General features: G+C 38.7%; 1 protein-coding gene across 8 annotated transcripts in view; it reads right to left on the minus strand.

Annotated features, from left to right (window-relative positions):
* CDON (cell adhesion associated, oncogene regulated) overlaps positions 1–15847 on the minus strand; it is a 99260-nt gene that overhangs the window by 49904 nt on the left and 33509 nt on the right. For 7 of the 8 annotated variants that reach the window (XR_013377095.1, XR_013377092.1, XR_013377093.1 and 4 more), the window contains exons 2-7: positions 13283–13410; positions 10841–11113; positions 8830–8976; positions 7876–8019; positions 6946–7233; positions 5398–5667 (exon numbers count right to left, since the gene is read on the minus strand). Coding sequence is in view for 4 of the 8 variants with exons in the window: in XM_077894106.1 (XP_077750232.1) it covers positions 5398–5667; positions 6946–7233; positions 7876–8019; positions 8830–8976; positions 10841–11113; positions 13283–13361 (1201 nt within the window). In the remaining 4 variants the exon portion in view is untranslated. Of the gene's footprint in view, positions 1–5397; positions 5668–6945; positions 7234–7875; positions 8020–8829; positions 8977–10840; positions 11114–11800; positions 11938–13282; positions 13411–15847 lie in introns of those variants that run through there. The other variant, XM_077894104.1, reaches the window with a different exon arrangement.

The following is a 15847-nucleotide window of genomic DNA, read 5'->3' on the forward strand; positions in this document are numbered from 1 at the left end:
TTCTATACACATCTGACCACTACAAGTATAGAATAAAACCCCAGACTTTAAACATGGAAACAATGTGAAGTAGCATAAAACAAAATAATACTCCTTCACAAAAAATAATTCCAGGGAAAACATCTGATTACAAAAATCCTAGGAGAGAACCCCGTTCTGAGTAAAAGCTGATGAACGTATTTCTTTTTTCTTTTGTTAAATTTTATTTATTTATCCATGAGAGATTCAAGGAGAGAGAGGCAAGGACAAAAGCAGATGGATGAGCAGGCTCCCTTGCGGGGAACCTGATGTGGAACTCGATCCCAAGACCCCGGGATCACAACCTAAGCCAAAGGCAGATGCTCAACCACAGAGCCACCCAGGTGCCCGAAGAATGTATCTCTTACCATATACACGAACAATACTTTGTCTCCAAACTACAGTGACATCAATTCTCTTTCCTTTTGGCCCCCAAATATTCATTGCCTTGAGTTATTTTTTTAAGATTTATCAATTTATTTCAGAGAGAGAGAGCGCGCACACACACACAACGGGGAGGAGCAGAGGGAGAAGGAGCGAGAAACTCAAGCAGATTCCACACTGAGTGCAGAGCTGGACACGGGACTCAATCTCATGACTCATGAGATCACGACCTGAGCTGAACCAAGAGTTGGGCACTTAACTGCCAGGTGCCCCTGGAACTATTTTTAAGTGCACCTACAAAGGAATATTGATTACAAATGGCATTTACTCCACCCTTTTCTTCCTCTTGTCCTACTTCCTACATTTGATAAAAATAACATTTGGTATGATTAGATTTCTAAATTTTTGCCAGTTTAACAAATGTAAGATGCTGTCTCACTGGTCATAACCTGCACTTCCCTGAGTCCTAACAAAGTTGAACATCTTTTCACCTGGGTCACTGATATTTTTCCTCTTCTGTGAAACGCCTTTGGTACATGGGGTCATTTATCTATTTTGTAATGGTTCAGAGTTCTTTGCATATTCCAGATACCATTCTTTTATTAGTTCTATATGTTACTAGTATCTTCTCATGGTATATTGCTTTTCATTTGTAAAGGTATCCTTTAAATAACAAGGATGTTCTGATTTCAGTGTAGTTGTAACAATTTTTTTTAAATGAGCCCCAAATGTCTTGTTTTGAAACCCAATCAGATAGATACTCTCCTACATTTTCTATAAAAATACTGCCATCTTCGGATGTCAAATTAGCTCAGTTGGTTAAGTAGTCAACTCTTGATTTTGGCTCAGGTCATGATCTCAGAGTCATGAGATCAAATCCCACAACAGGCTCTGTGCTCAGCAGAGTCTGCTTAGGGGTTCTCTCTCCTCTCCCTCTGTCCCTCCCCCTGCTCATGCTCAATAAATAAATAAATAAATATCTTTTTTTTTTTTTAATCTGCCATTTTGGCTTTCATGGATAGGTCTCTAATCCACTATGAAATTGTCTTTGTAGGGATCCCTGGATGGCGCAGCGGTTTGGCGCCTGCCTTTGGCCCAGGGCGCAATCCTGGAGACCCGGGATCGAATCCCACATCGGGCTCCCGGTGCATGGAGCCTGCTTCTCCCTCTGCCTATGTCTCTGCCTCTCTCTCTCTCTGTCTCTCTCTGTGACTATCATAAATAAATTAAAAAATTAAAAAAAAAAAAAGAAATTGTATACATTATAAGTCAGAGATTTAATTTCTTTCTCTCCATTTTGATAGCCAATGGTCCCACATCAAAACTTGAAATGAATATCCTCCTCTTGCTAATCTGCAATGCCACCCATGTCAAGTCCTTAGCTGCAAGTGTCTTTTTGAAGTCTCTGTCTTGTTCTAAGAGTCTATGTATTCCTACACCAATATATTTTAATTACCACAGATCTTTGTACACTAATCTCTGTAAAAAAACGAGTCCCCCATGTTCTTTTTCTTCTTCTTTTAGTATGTCTTAGCTATTCTGGGGCCTTTGATCTTCCATATAAATTTCAGAATCATTTGTCAAGATCCTCAAAATATTTTGATAGGATTTTAATTAGACTTGCATGAATCTACAGAACAGTTTTTGAAAAGATCTGACAGCTATATAATACTGAATTCTGGTATCTACCAACTGGTGTACCTTTCTAGGTTAGCTAGGTCCTCTGAATGTTGCTAATATTAAAAGGTGACTTTGAAATTATATTTTCTGTTGTTGCTGGTTATAATAGTTAATTTTACGTGTCAATTTAATTGGGCTAAGGGAGGTCCAGACAACTGGATGTGTCTGCAACAGTGCTTCCAGAAGAGGTTAGCAGATGGCACTGCCCAACAAGGATGAGCACCACCCAGTCTGCTGAGTGCTCCGCATAATGAAAAATCAGAGGAAAGGTGAATTCTTTCTCTCCTTAAGCTGATCCCTCTTCTTCTGCTCTTGGACACTGGACGTCAGCACTTCTGGTTCTCCAGCCTTCGGACTTTGGTCAAGATTTAAACCATCAGCCCCTCCTTCTCCCCACAAATAATTACACTACTGGCTTTCCTCCTTCTCCAGTTTGTAGACAGCAGACTATGAGACTCCTCAGCTTCCATAACCATGTGAGCCAATGCCTATAATAAATCACCTCTTATTTTTATCTTGTATGTCCTATTGATTTTGTTTCTCTGGAGAAATCTAATATATACAGTGGTATATAGAAAGACATTGATTCTTGTTTATTGGTCTTCATCCAGCCATCTTGCTAATTGCTTTTATTATTTCTAGTAATTTTCCAGCAACTTGAGAATTCTCTGTGTTGATAATCACAGTTATACATTAATCATTAATAATGATTTGGTTTCTTTCTCTCTTGCCCTTACAGATTTTATTTTTCTTGTCATTCTGTGCTGGTTAGAATCTCAGTATGATGACAAATAAGAGATTCTAAAGAGAATGTTTCCAACATTTCACCATTAAAAGTGACATTTCCTGTAAGTTTTTGTTAGATACTCTTTATCAAATTAAGAACATTCTCTTCTATTTCTGTTTTTCTAAGAGTACCTCACATGGGGGCACCTGGGTGGCTCAGTGGTTGAGCATCTGCCTTTGGCTCAGGGCATGATCCCAGGGCCCTGGGATCGAGTCCCACATCAGGCTCCCTGCAGGGAGCCTGCTTCTCCCTCTACCTGTGTCTCTAGCCCTCTGTCTGTGTCTCTCATGAATAAATAAATATAATCTTTAAAAAAGAAAGAGTATCTAACATGGACACTGAAATGTATCAAATTGTTCTGCCTCTATTGATATAATCATAGTGTTTTTCTTCTTTATTCAATCAAAAGGATGAATGACACTTTAAGTTTTCTGACTGATTCCTGGGATGACTCCTTAGTCATTTCCTTTCGTATATACTGATGGCTTGTCCTATTTTATATAGGATTTTTGCATCTCTTTGTTCATAAATGAGACTGAACTTTAATTTTCCTTTCTTATTTCATTCTTTTGTGATTTTAGAATGAAAATTATACTAACAGGAGAGTTCCCATTTTTTACTTTTCACTGGAAGAGTCTGTGTAATATTTGAAATGGTCTATTACTTGAAAGTGTATTAGAACTCTCCATAAAACCAGCTGGCAGGGATCCCTGGGTGGCTCAGCAGTTCAGCACCTGCCTTTGGTTCAGGTCGTGATCCTGGAGTCCCACGATCGAGTCCCACGTCAGGCTCCCACCATGGAGCCTGCTTCTCCCTCTGCCTGTGTCTCTGCCCACCCCCCCCCCCATGTCTACCATGAATAAATAAATAAAATCTAAAAAAAAAAACAAAAAAAAAACAAAAAACAGCTGGCCTGGTATTTTCTCTGTGGGAGGACTTTTCCTTCTGATAGTATAGGACTATTCAGGCTTTTTAATTTCTTTTAGGTCACAGCCTTACTAAGTTGTATCTTTCCTAAGAATTTGTCCATTTCTGTCTAGATGTGTAAATTGTTGGCATAAAGTTCATCCCTGTCTTATTATTTTTAATCTCTATAAGACTTTTACTTTTTATTCCTATTGTTTATTTGTATTTTGCCAAAGATTTGTCCATTTTATTAGTTTACAAAGAACCAACTTTTTCTTTACTAATCCTCTCTACGTTATCTTCCTTTTCTATTCAATTGATTTCTGCTCTTATTTTTATTTCTTTTCTTATGCTTTCTCTAGATCTCTTCTGTTATTTTACTTAGACCATGAATCTTCAGTCTTACCAATTTTCTTTTATAAGCATTTAAGGCTATACCTTGCCTTCTAAGTTCCATTTTTGCTATACGCTGCACAATTTGATCTGTGGCATTTTAACTTTTGAAATAATTGCACCAAGGTCAGAGAATGGGTCTGCATGACACTGATTCTTTGATCTGTGAAATACTGATAATTCATAAACAAAAGATTGATTTCCCTAATATATAAAGAACTCCTACCAATCCACAAGAAAGAAGACCAACAGTCTAATTCTTAAAATGGACAAAAGACAATAAATAGTCAATACACGGGAAAGCAAATTCAAATGGCTCATACACATATGAAAAGAAGCCAGATTCACTCAAAATAGAAGAAATATAGATCAAAAGGTAGTTTCTTTAGCCTATCAGATTGGCAAAGATTTAAAAAGCAATTGACAACACCCTGCCTTGGTGAAGACAGGAGGAGAACAGGCAGTTACACGTTGCTGGTCGGTAAGAGTATGAAGAACAGTAACAATTTTGCAGAGCAACTCAGTGATATTTATCCAAATTACCAATGCTTTTATTCAGCAAGTTCATTTCTAGGTATTTATTTTATGGATATTCACACCCGTGTAAAATAATATATGCAGAAGGACATTCATTATAGAGCTCCTTAAAAGAGCAAAAGATTAGAAATAGCCACCAATAAAGTACTAGTCAAATCATTATAACCATATCATGGAATACTAATAAGTAGCAATCTAAAAAAGGAATGAAACACTCCTTAATACGGGAAGACGTCCAAGATTTGTTAAGTGAAAAATTCAAGGTAAAGAATACTACCACCATGTAGGGGGGGGAAACTCCCAGATGTTATTAAATGCACACAGACACATTATGTGTAAGTGATCGTAAACGTACATTCAAGGATATTCAAGAAACTGATGAAACTAGTTAGTTCTAAAAGCAATATGGTTGGCCAGGGAATAGGAATGAGAAACTTTTATCACATGACTTTTAAACTATGTAGTAATGTTTAAAAAAATATATACAAAAAAATTTTCAAATGAAGTTGATCACATATTTGCTTCTTCATGGAAATGCCTACCTGCAGCTAGAAAGGAACATGGAAAATGGGCATAGTTCTGTTATGGTAATAGGATTATGTTTTTGTAGTGAGAATGATTTAATTTTTAACCAAAAGAAAAGCATATCTGTAAAGTGAAACTTCCTAGGATTGGGGGACCCAAATGCCTACCTTTTATAATTTCAAGTCTCCCAGTAGACTGTGCAAATCCAATCCTATTATCTGCTACACACTGATACAGCCCAGAATCTTCCAGGGTAACACCACTGATTTTCAGTCCGTTTCCTGTGGGTAGGTGTCGTGGGGAAGGATGAACAGGCTGTGCGTTATGAAACCAGGTACGGTTTGGAGTTGGGTTCCCATGAACCTCACAAGTGAATTGTACTGTGGCACCCAGAGAGACTGTCTGATCCTGTAGTCCTTTAGAAATTGAAGCATTTTCTGAAAATAGAACATATAAATTAAACTCCAGCCCTCAAGGGGTACTTCTTTAAATGATCACATGATACACATAAAATCTTCCCTCTATCAATAACTAGTTGAAACCAAATTTTATTGTTTACTCACATTCTCTCACCTGCTGTGGTCATCAAGAAAAACATCAGAAATATTTTGAACTTTCTACTAATAGGATAAACCGTATGTTACTAATATGTCATGTCTCTTTTTCTAAATCTCTCCACCCACTTAACTCCTGCCAACATTCACACACACACACACACACACACACACACACTCCCTTGGCTTCTCTGAGCATTTATTTCAGGTGATTTGTATAAATTAGTAGTTTCCCTGGACTTCCCACTGAACAAGAGCCAAAACAGAAGAATGTTTATTTGTTATTTTCAAGTTAAATTCCTTCCATGATCAGTTCTGCTTTAAGGTTAGGTGTATAGTGGGCAGAAAACTTTAGTGTCCATCAAGTCACTTTAACCTAGACAAAGCAGATGATCTACCAACATTTATCACATATGCCAAATTATAGGATTCTGCATATTAATCTAGACCTGACTATCACTGCACTTTAAAGCTCACTTGTCATTCCCTAATTTTCAATGTTACCTACATCAGGCCATCATTGCAAATAAATACATGCAGAAGTTTATGAAAATTATTTTTACTATGAAACCACTTACTACCTACTTTTCTGGCTTTCATGAAAATCTGTTTTGATAAAGGAAAACATTTTTTGCTGCTAGACGTGACAGTGAGATAGGTAGCTGGAAGAAAAGAAAGGAAAAGCTGTGAGATAAAGAGTGTATATATAGAAATGTAGGTGGAAATAATGCAAGGTTGATGAGCCAGATCCAAGGAAAGCATTCCAAAAGGGAAAATGATATGAAATAGATTTCTTTTTGAGAGGACATTTTTTAGTTAGCACTCTTAGCTACTATTACTGGGTAATACACACTGAGAGAGCCCAGAATCTTCCATCCTATTGAACTCCCATCTCTTCCCTCCATGTCATTAGGAAGGAAAAACAAGCTCTGTATTATATAACCAGAGTGGAGGTATGGTACCCAAGAACATCCCAGGTGAGATGTTCTGTGCCACCAAGAAATACTGTCAAATTCAGCAGGCCTTTCTGACTACTGGCATAGGTGTTTCTAGCTTGTCCCTATTTTACTTATAGTTCCCAAAGAGATCTCCCATTCCATACATCACTTAGACCAGAAAATTAGCCTGACTTGAAAAACAATTTAATATATAACATCTTACCAAGTACATTAACCATGTAAGTCACACGTTTGATGTCTCCAGACTTGTTTCCCACTACACAAGAGTAGTTTCCAGAGTCCTTTGGGTCAATACTATCTATGGCAAGATGAGAATACAACCTTCTCCAATTGCTTCCCAGGAGAGCGTCCTGATCGTCCTTCAGCCAGTACACTTGAGAGGCTGGGACCCCACTCACCACACACTCCAGAGTGACAGGGCTATGAGAAAGGACAGCCAATGCCTGGGAATGGGTGGGGTGAAGAATATGGAAATCATCTGAAGAAGGGCCTGGGAAAAGAAGAGAAGAAAAATTGTTATTATTATATATTCACTTCCAATCGCTTCCTTAGCCAATCTGTGAGCCTTCCCATCTTCCCATTTATTATTCTTTACACTACAAGGTCCTACTTGGTAGCTAAACCATTTTTAGCTGAGAATTAAAATCAAGACACTTTGTGATCCTTTAGGACTATTTCTAAATTAGCAGTTTAGAAATGTAGAATTTCTGGCAAGTCCAGAAACTACTACTTTGTTGTGCTTTGACTATTGGTTCTATCCCAGTTCAGCTATCATAATCTGATAAGAGAAAAAGATAGTATTTTTTCATAATTCGCAGTTAGCCATCAATTTAACACTGATATAAAGCTCTATTTCCTCTACAATTTCTTTTTATTTGAGCAAAGGCTCATGTTTTCCATATGCTTTTCACTCTGTCAACCTTGACCAAAATTCTCTTCTAAAAATTCATTGTCTTTTAAAAACATGTACAGTACTATTCTATAAAGCATTTATGCATTTAATTTTTTCATAAGACTTTCTTATGATAAGCAAACAGGATCAGAAAGAAAAATGAACTCTGATTTCCCAAGGTTTTATAAGGAATGTTCCTGAGGACTCTTCCTAGTGATCATTATTCTCCCAAATACTTACGATTCACAAGAAGCTTTCGGCCAGTGGGTTCAACTTTTAATTCATGTGTGACAGGATTAAAAGCTGCACATTTATATGATCCCTTGTCCTCTAAAGATACATTCAAAATCTGAAGATTCCCTGATGGAAGGATTAAGTAATTCTCTGGGGAAAGAAGGGAATGCAGTTAGGCCTCTACTAGAAGGACACCAATTAAAACAAATGAAAGGTGATGGTTGTGCTTTAAATTTAGACATAAGACTAGCAGCCAATAAGCAATCAGGGAGGATGTATTAAATAAAAGAAAAGGCAAGTCAAGGAAGGAAAAAACAAGTCAGCAGTACTAGTGGAACAAAATTAAACCCATCAGAAACATTTGATAACAGATCATTTGTTGAGAACATTGAACACACAAGCGTATTTAGACACAGAGACAATGACTGTAGCAACCACCTGGAGCAAACCTCTAGCTACAAGACAGATCATCCAGTGTCCATTATTGTCTTTCCACTTATTTTTTTCTCAACAAATACTGCCATCGAGGGCCCAAACACAGGTGATAGAACAATAAAGAGAGCCGACTAAAGCCCTGCACTCACGCAGCTCACGTTCCAGTGGGGGAAATGGGGGTGGCAGAGAAAGGGGTAAATAAGAGACAAGCAAACAAGAATGTGCATAACACAATGCTATGAAAATTGAAAAGGAAGTTAAGTAAAGGGGATGGAGAGCAACAGGGCCTTTCATTTTAGATGGGGCCATGAGGGAGGTCTATCTGAGTGGAGACCTGAGCGGAGGAAATGTGGGACTGTAATCACATCTACAGTGTAGCCATCTGTGCTTGTCTCCACTTGACTTCTGAGAGTAGAGACAATATATCTTAGGCATTTTTTTTTTTTTTTTTTGGTATTCACGGTCCCTAGCACACAGAGCTCCATACTAGGTTAATGACATTTGGCTTCCTGTAAAAAGTCTCACCTGTGGACTGTTTGAGCCACTTTCCCCGGATTTTATAGCGCACCTCGGCCTTGGGGTCACTATCTGGAACCTTGCAGCCAATGAAACCAGTACTTTTTTCTTCTGCTGTAACAACATGCTTTGCTGCTGAACCGAAATCACCAAGAACTAAAATAAATAAATAAGTAGATAAGTAGATAAATAAATAAAGGCAAACTTGAACTCTCTTCCCCCAAAGGAAATATAAAATCTAGAAGCCACATCTGCAACATGGCGGTTTGTGGCAGCTAATCCAGTTCACAGAGTAGCGTGATTATTCTTTTTCAATCTCAGAAAAGTAGTTGGAGTAGGGGTGCCTGGTTGAGGGCTAGAGCTACATCATGGCACCCTTTTTCACTGAAGTCAATGCTTCCAGAAGAGTGCAAAAAAAAGCAGGCTGATCAGAAACAACAAATACCCATCATTTGCTTCAAGGTGGATGGAACTGAAGGGTATTATGCTGAGTGAAGTAAGTCAATCGGAGAAGGACAAGCATTATATATGGTTTCATTCATACGGGGAATATAAAAAATAGTGAAAGAGATTATAGGGGAAAGGAGAGAAAATGAGTGGGAAATATCAGAGAGGGAGACAGAACATGAGAAATTCCTAACTCTGGGAAATGAACAAGGGGTAGTGGAAGGGGAGGTGGGTGGGGGGATGGGGTGACTTGGTGAAGGGTACTGAGGGGGGCACTTGACGGGATGAGCACTGGATGTTAAACTATATGTTGGCAAATTGAACTCCAATAAAAAAAATATACAAAAATAAATTAATTTTTTAAAAAGGCAGGCTGTTCTTAAAACATCAGGGAGAACTGTAAAACATCATCCTTCCCATTCTGTCAGGATAAATCCTTTTCAAATCCAGTCCCTCATCAAAACGCACTTTCCCTATGCATCTTCATTCTGCATGTAGCTATTCCCACTGCAATAAAGTGGCTTATAGGCATGAAACCTAGGACATCAAGAAACCAAGCAATATATCATTTCTCTCTCAACTCCTCTCATTATTGGGGCACCTGGGTGGCTCAGTGGTTGAGCATCTGCCTTTGGCTCAAGTCATGATCCCAGGGTCCTGGGATCAAGTCCCACATCAGGTTCCCCTTAGGGAGCCTGCTTCTCCCCCTCTGCCTGTGTCTCTGCCTCTCTGTGTGTCTCTCATGAATAAATAAATAAAATCTTTATTAAAAAAAGTTCCTCTCACTACTTAAAAGTTAACTACAGATGGAGCCTGCATGGAAGTGCTCTTTATTATCTCCAATGCTGAAAGCATTTAACCGCCTGCCACTAGGAATTTGGCCTTCCAGTGTGTGTCTTGGAGCTGTCCATGGGTCACAGCTCTACAAAAACATTTACTCTTCTCAGTTATGACAAACTCACGACTCCTGGGGAATCCAGATTTGTTCTGTAAATAGGGGTGCCCTTACAAAGACATTTTCCATTACTGGAAGCCATCACCATTTGAAAGGCAGATGGCTCAAACCTACTAAGAAAACCACCACATTCCAGATTTTCCATAAGTTCAATCCTCAACATTCCTTTCTCTACAGTCAATTATTTTTTTCCTGCTTCCTTAGCCTGGTTTCAATTACATAAATTAAAATCACTCAGTAATCAAGACAAATAAAACAATTAGATATGAAAGATAAAGGACTGCACGAAACTACTGAATGTCAAAGCAGGCAACAGCTTTTTTGCTGCTGGTGATGTTAAGGTCTTCTATATACTCAAAAAGGAATTCAGAATTTGCATTAGAAAACAGTCCTAACCATGTAAAAGTTATTTCCACGCCTCTCTTACAGGTGAAAACATGAGACTAGGCTCACAGAGGTTCAAGTACATCTCCCCCAAGTTAAACACATATAAGAGTCAAGGCTGGAATGAGTATGTGTTTACTCCAGAGCCCACATTCTTCCTTCTATTCAAAAATGCAAGTACTAACAGTAATTCTAGGAAAAAAGCATAGATATTAGGGACAAAATTAAACTCACCAGCAGTGGATACTGTTGCAGGGCTGCTCACAATTGCACCGATGCTATTGTTGGCAACGCACTGGTAGGAACCCGAAAGGGAGGGATTAAGAGACAGAATAGTCAAAGTCCCCTGATGAATCTTAATCTGTTCCATGTTTCTATCCAATCTTTTTCCATTATGCAACCATGAGATGTGAGCGCTCACAGGTTTAGCAGAACAATGTAGTACTACAGGTCCACCAAGTTTCTGGACAGCGGATAGTGGCTCAGAAATAAAATAAGGTGCCAAGTCTACAAGGAAACGTTCCACATGTGCAAAGGGGTCGGAGGGGAGGGAAGAAAGGAGATGAGGGAGAGAGAGAGAAGAGTATGTTGAATACATTTCATCTGAAACTATATAACTAAAGGCAAGCTCTTATTTCAACATACCTTACAATTCCTAATGCTTGTAAAAGTTCTAGGAATATTTTATATGCCCAGTTTTGGAAAGAAAGAAGGGCAACACATTATCCTAGGACTTAACAATTAGGGTAGAAGAGAAACTTTACAATCGGGCACCTGGGTGGCTCATGGGCCTTTGGCTCAGGTCATGATCTCCAGGTCCTGGGATGGAGCCTCATGTCTGGCTCTCTGCTCAGCGGGGAGTCTGCTTCTCCCTCTCCCTCTGCCCCTCCTCCCTGCTCATGCTCTCATTTGCTCACTTTCTCTCAAGTAAATAAAAAAAAAAAAACTTTAAAAAAAAGAGACCTTAAAAAAAAAAAAGAAACCTTAAGGTAGAAATCAGACAACACACCAATTCTCCAAGTGAGAAATGGCAAACAGCTCTTTTTATGAAACAGCTTCTAAGAAATGCAAGTTAAGAATCTGAAAAAGTGAAGATAACTTGCAAAATAAAAAGATTTCTCTCCTACATCACCAAGGATTTGATTTTAAGAGTGAGTTATTCTATGAGTAATGGCTATGATCATTATTACTTACCTTTACTATAAAATAACATTCAACTTTTGGGAAAGAAGTCGAACGTTAGGAAGCCATGCTGAAATACAGAGTCTATCCTTTTTTGGATATAAGACTAAGTAGAGTGTCCACTTTAATAGTTTTATTTGGTGTTGAGAATAGTTTCATTTGTGATGTCATTTCCTCAGCAACTTGGAGGAGAGGGTGGGTTCTCACACTAACGGATCAAAACAGATCCCTCCCCCAACATCCAAAGAGTTGGGGCGGAGGGGCGGGCAAGGATACTGTTAATCTGGGGGAATAAAGTACTTCAAAGGAAAAACTCGCCAATAAATCGTTGACTGTACTTTCCCAGGATATTTCACCAGAAATGAAGACTGAGAGGCACTTGAATGGCTCAGTGGTTGAGCATCTGCTTTCAGCTCAGGTTGTGATGTGATCCCAGGGACCTGAGATTGAGTTCTGCACCAGGCTCCTCACAGGGAGCCTGCTTCTCCCTCTGCCTGTGTCTCTGCCTCTCTCTCTGTGTCTCTCATGAATAAATAAATAAATAAAATCTTAAAAAAAAAAAAAAAAGAAGTCTGAGGAAAGTGTCTCTCTTGACTAACCCCCTGAGGTGGTTGTTCAGCAAAACAAAAACAGAAATAAAACCAGCAAATCAGCTTTTTTGCTTACAAATCCAATACAGTCATATAGTATTCTTAACAGACATAATAAACATAACTTAATGAGTAAATATCACTCGTATTTCTATATACTTACATAGAAATCTGTACATGAATCTAAAATTAAAAGAAACGCACGCAGGCCATACACTGGGCTTGGGCTTATACACACATTGAACAATAAACACTTTTAAGCTTTTCAGTAAGAGAGGAGAAGAAAAACTCAGACAAGTCATGTGAGAAAGTGGCAGATCTGGGATTTGAACCAAGTGCTCTCCATGCCGCATACTAATACATGCTGATTCTAAAATTTCTTCAGTGGTATGTAGTCAGCATTTTATTCCTGGTATGATTTTCTAATCCAGACATTTGGAACATATCCTCTTGTTGAAAGAGCACGATAGGACAATGTTTGTTTTTAAGGCAACAAGAGGAATAAATTATAAGGACAATGATGGGAAGGCCTGCCAGTGCCCAGAAACACTACCAAGAGATCCTGAAATTGCTGAATTAATCAGTTTTTAAATCATGCGCCTGGGTCAAACAAATCTTAGAGATGTCTTTGGAAACCATTGTTATCAGCGAAGATTTGAAGGTCAAGTTTGTTTTTTATAGGATTAAGGAGACGAAAAGCCTCACTGAGTTTAGACCTGACCATTCTTGGGGATTAAAGGGCACACTTAATGATGCTGAGCACTGAGTCGTGTATAGAACTGCTGAATGGCTGTATTATACTCCTGAAATTCATACAACACTGTATGTTAACTACACTGGAATTAAAATTTAAAACCTAAAAAAACAAACAAACAAACAAACACGACCGTTCTTCAGCTCTTACCTGAATTCACAGAAGGGCATAGAACCGTAAGTGTAACAACATACAGCAGTGTCTGTAAGGGCCGAGGATCTGGATGCATAGCGCCAGATTGCAGAAGCAGGCAGGACAGACTTCCGGGCTTTGGCTCACTAAAAGACATCCAGGAAAAGAAAGAAAAGATCATCTAAAGATCTTTATCCCACAAAAGAGCTAAAAACCTTGTATCTGAATAATCACAGTTGTGAGCATGATGGCTGCCATCGATTTTGGAAGCTCTAGACAGAGTGCGGCAAATACAAGGCACCAGATGATCTGTATCTCCCCAATTCACAAACTGATCTCTAGACCCTAAGTTAACATTGGAAGTTTTGTTCATCTTTCCAAGGCACTAAGACACCTCCAATTATACAGGATCAATCATTTCAAGTGAACACATTCAGCGGCCATTAGTGCATTTGTTTGTACATTTTACAAGCATCTGAAACTCACCATCCTCAAAATGCACACACACACCCTTTATGGTCCCAAAATAGAAATGGTAACAAAAACAACAAACATTTACATGGTGCTTAGCAGGTGCCAGACACCATGTCAGTGCTTTTTGTAGACCCAAAGACCACTGTGGTGAGACCAGACGAAACTGTGGTAGGAAGGGAAGAGGGAGACCAAGCAGGAGGTAATGTAACCACTCAGGAGAGAGATGAGCACATGGTGGGTCAGACCAGTGAGTCAACTGCGGAGGTGGTGAGGAGTAGCTGGACTCAGAATGTATCCCAAGGTGCAACCAACAGAATTCCTGAAGACTTGGCTCTAGAGTATGATGGAAAGATGTGTCAAGGATAATACTTAGTTTCTGGTGAAACAGAATCCATGATAGCTCTGTTTACTAAAATGGGGGGAGACTGGAAGGAGGGAGACGGATTGAAGAGGCTAGTCAGCCAGTCTGGAAAGGTAGGTCTGAGCTACCATGAGGCACCCGAGTACGATGGTCAAGTCAACAGCCGCATACAGGGGTGTGGAGAAGTCAGAGCTGGAAATACAGATGTCAGAAATACAGACATCAGACCTATGAAAGGCCTGGCACGGGGTGAGCTCTCAAGAAAGGATGACAGAGGAGAGGAGCCTTGAGATACCACAACCTTTAGAGACCAAATAGAGAAGTCAATGGAGACTAATGGAGACTAAGAAAAAGGAGCCAATGAAATAAGAACTCCAGGAGAACGCTGTGTCCGAGGAGAAAAATGGAAAATTATTTCTAGAAGGAGAAAAGGAACAACTATTGCAAACACTGCTGACAAGTAGAGTACGGTGAGACACCATCAGGAAGGCATATGGGGCGCAGGTGATACCGACAGGAGTGGTTTTGATGGTGGAGTATCGGATGGTGGGTTCAGGACAGAATGGAAGGAGGGAAATGAAGAAAGCACAGAAAATTCCTTCTAGGACCCTGCTATCAAAGGGCAACAGAAAAATAGGGAAAATTGCTGGAGACACACAGCAGTCAAGAAGGTTTCTTTTTGTGTGTGTGTTTTTTTAATGTGAAGACAGTAGGGCACATTTAGGGAAAGCTAAAAAAAAAGTTTCACAAAACCCAGCACTGGTAAGGCTGTGGGTAAAAATGGCTATCACCCACTGTTGGTGGAAATACAATCGGTAAATTCTTTTTGGAGGGAATTTAGCAATAGCTATCAAAAATCATTTATCCGCGCAACAAATACTTATGGAATGATTATTACATGCCAGGTACTATTCTAGAAGCTAAGGAGAGAACAATTTAAAAATATATAAATAGGGGATGCCTGGGTGGCTCAGTTGGGTAAACACCTGCCTTCAGCTCAGGTCACGATTCCAGGGTCCTAGGATCGAGCCCCATGTTGGGCTCCCTGCTCCGCGGAGAACGTTTCTCCCTTTCCCTCTCCCCCTCCCCCTGCTTGTGCACACTTGCTCACTTGCTCTCTCTTTGACAAGTTATTTTTTTAAATAAGTAAATAATAAATAATTATTTTTTAAATAAGTAATTACTTTTTAAATTATATATATATAATATATATTATATATATATAATATATATATATATATATATATATATACATATGAATAAGTAACAGGCAAAAATGTACCCCTTACATTCTAGTGGGAATGATGGACAATAAACACAATAAATAAAATTACTAAAATTAACAATGTCCATGCCACCCTCCAGATACAGTCCATTTCTCCTCTATGCTGCCTCTACGCCTTGGACACATATCTACCACTGCACTCATCACTCTGTTCTACAATTTATCTGATTACATAACTATGCCCTCCTTAAAGGCAAAACAAGCTCATATTTAACATTGTAAGTGCTAATACCTAACCGAAAACAGGCACTAAATAAATGTTTTTTGGTGTTTTTTGTTTTTTTTTTTAATGAAAGGAATACCTTAATATAATGCAATTCCCAGAAGTACCTTAAAGGGTAGTATTTAATGAGAACTGTCATCTCGTGTGATTTCAGTGTATTCTAGCTATATTTTTTATTCATTTGTTTCATATATATATATATATATTTCATGCTTTTTAAAATCAGCAAAAATATAATAA

This window comes from Canis aureus, chromosome 3 (genome assembly GCF_053574225.1).
Source record: "Canis aureus isolate CA01 chromosome 3, VMU_Caureus_v.1.0, whole genome shotgun sequence".
Classification (NCBI taxonomy): Eukaryota; Metazoa; Chordata; class Mammalia; order Carnivora; family Canidae; genus Canis; species Canis aureus.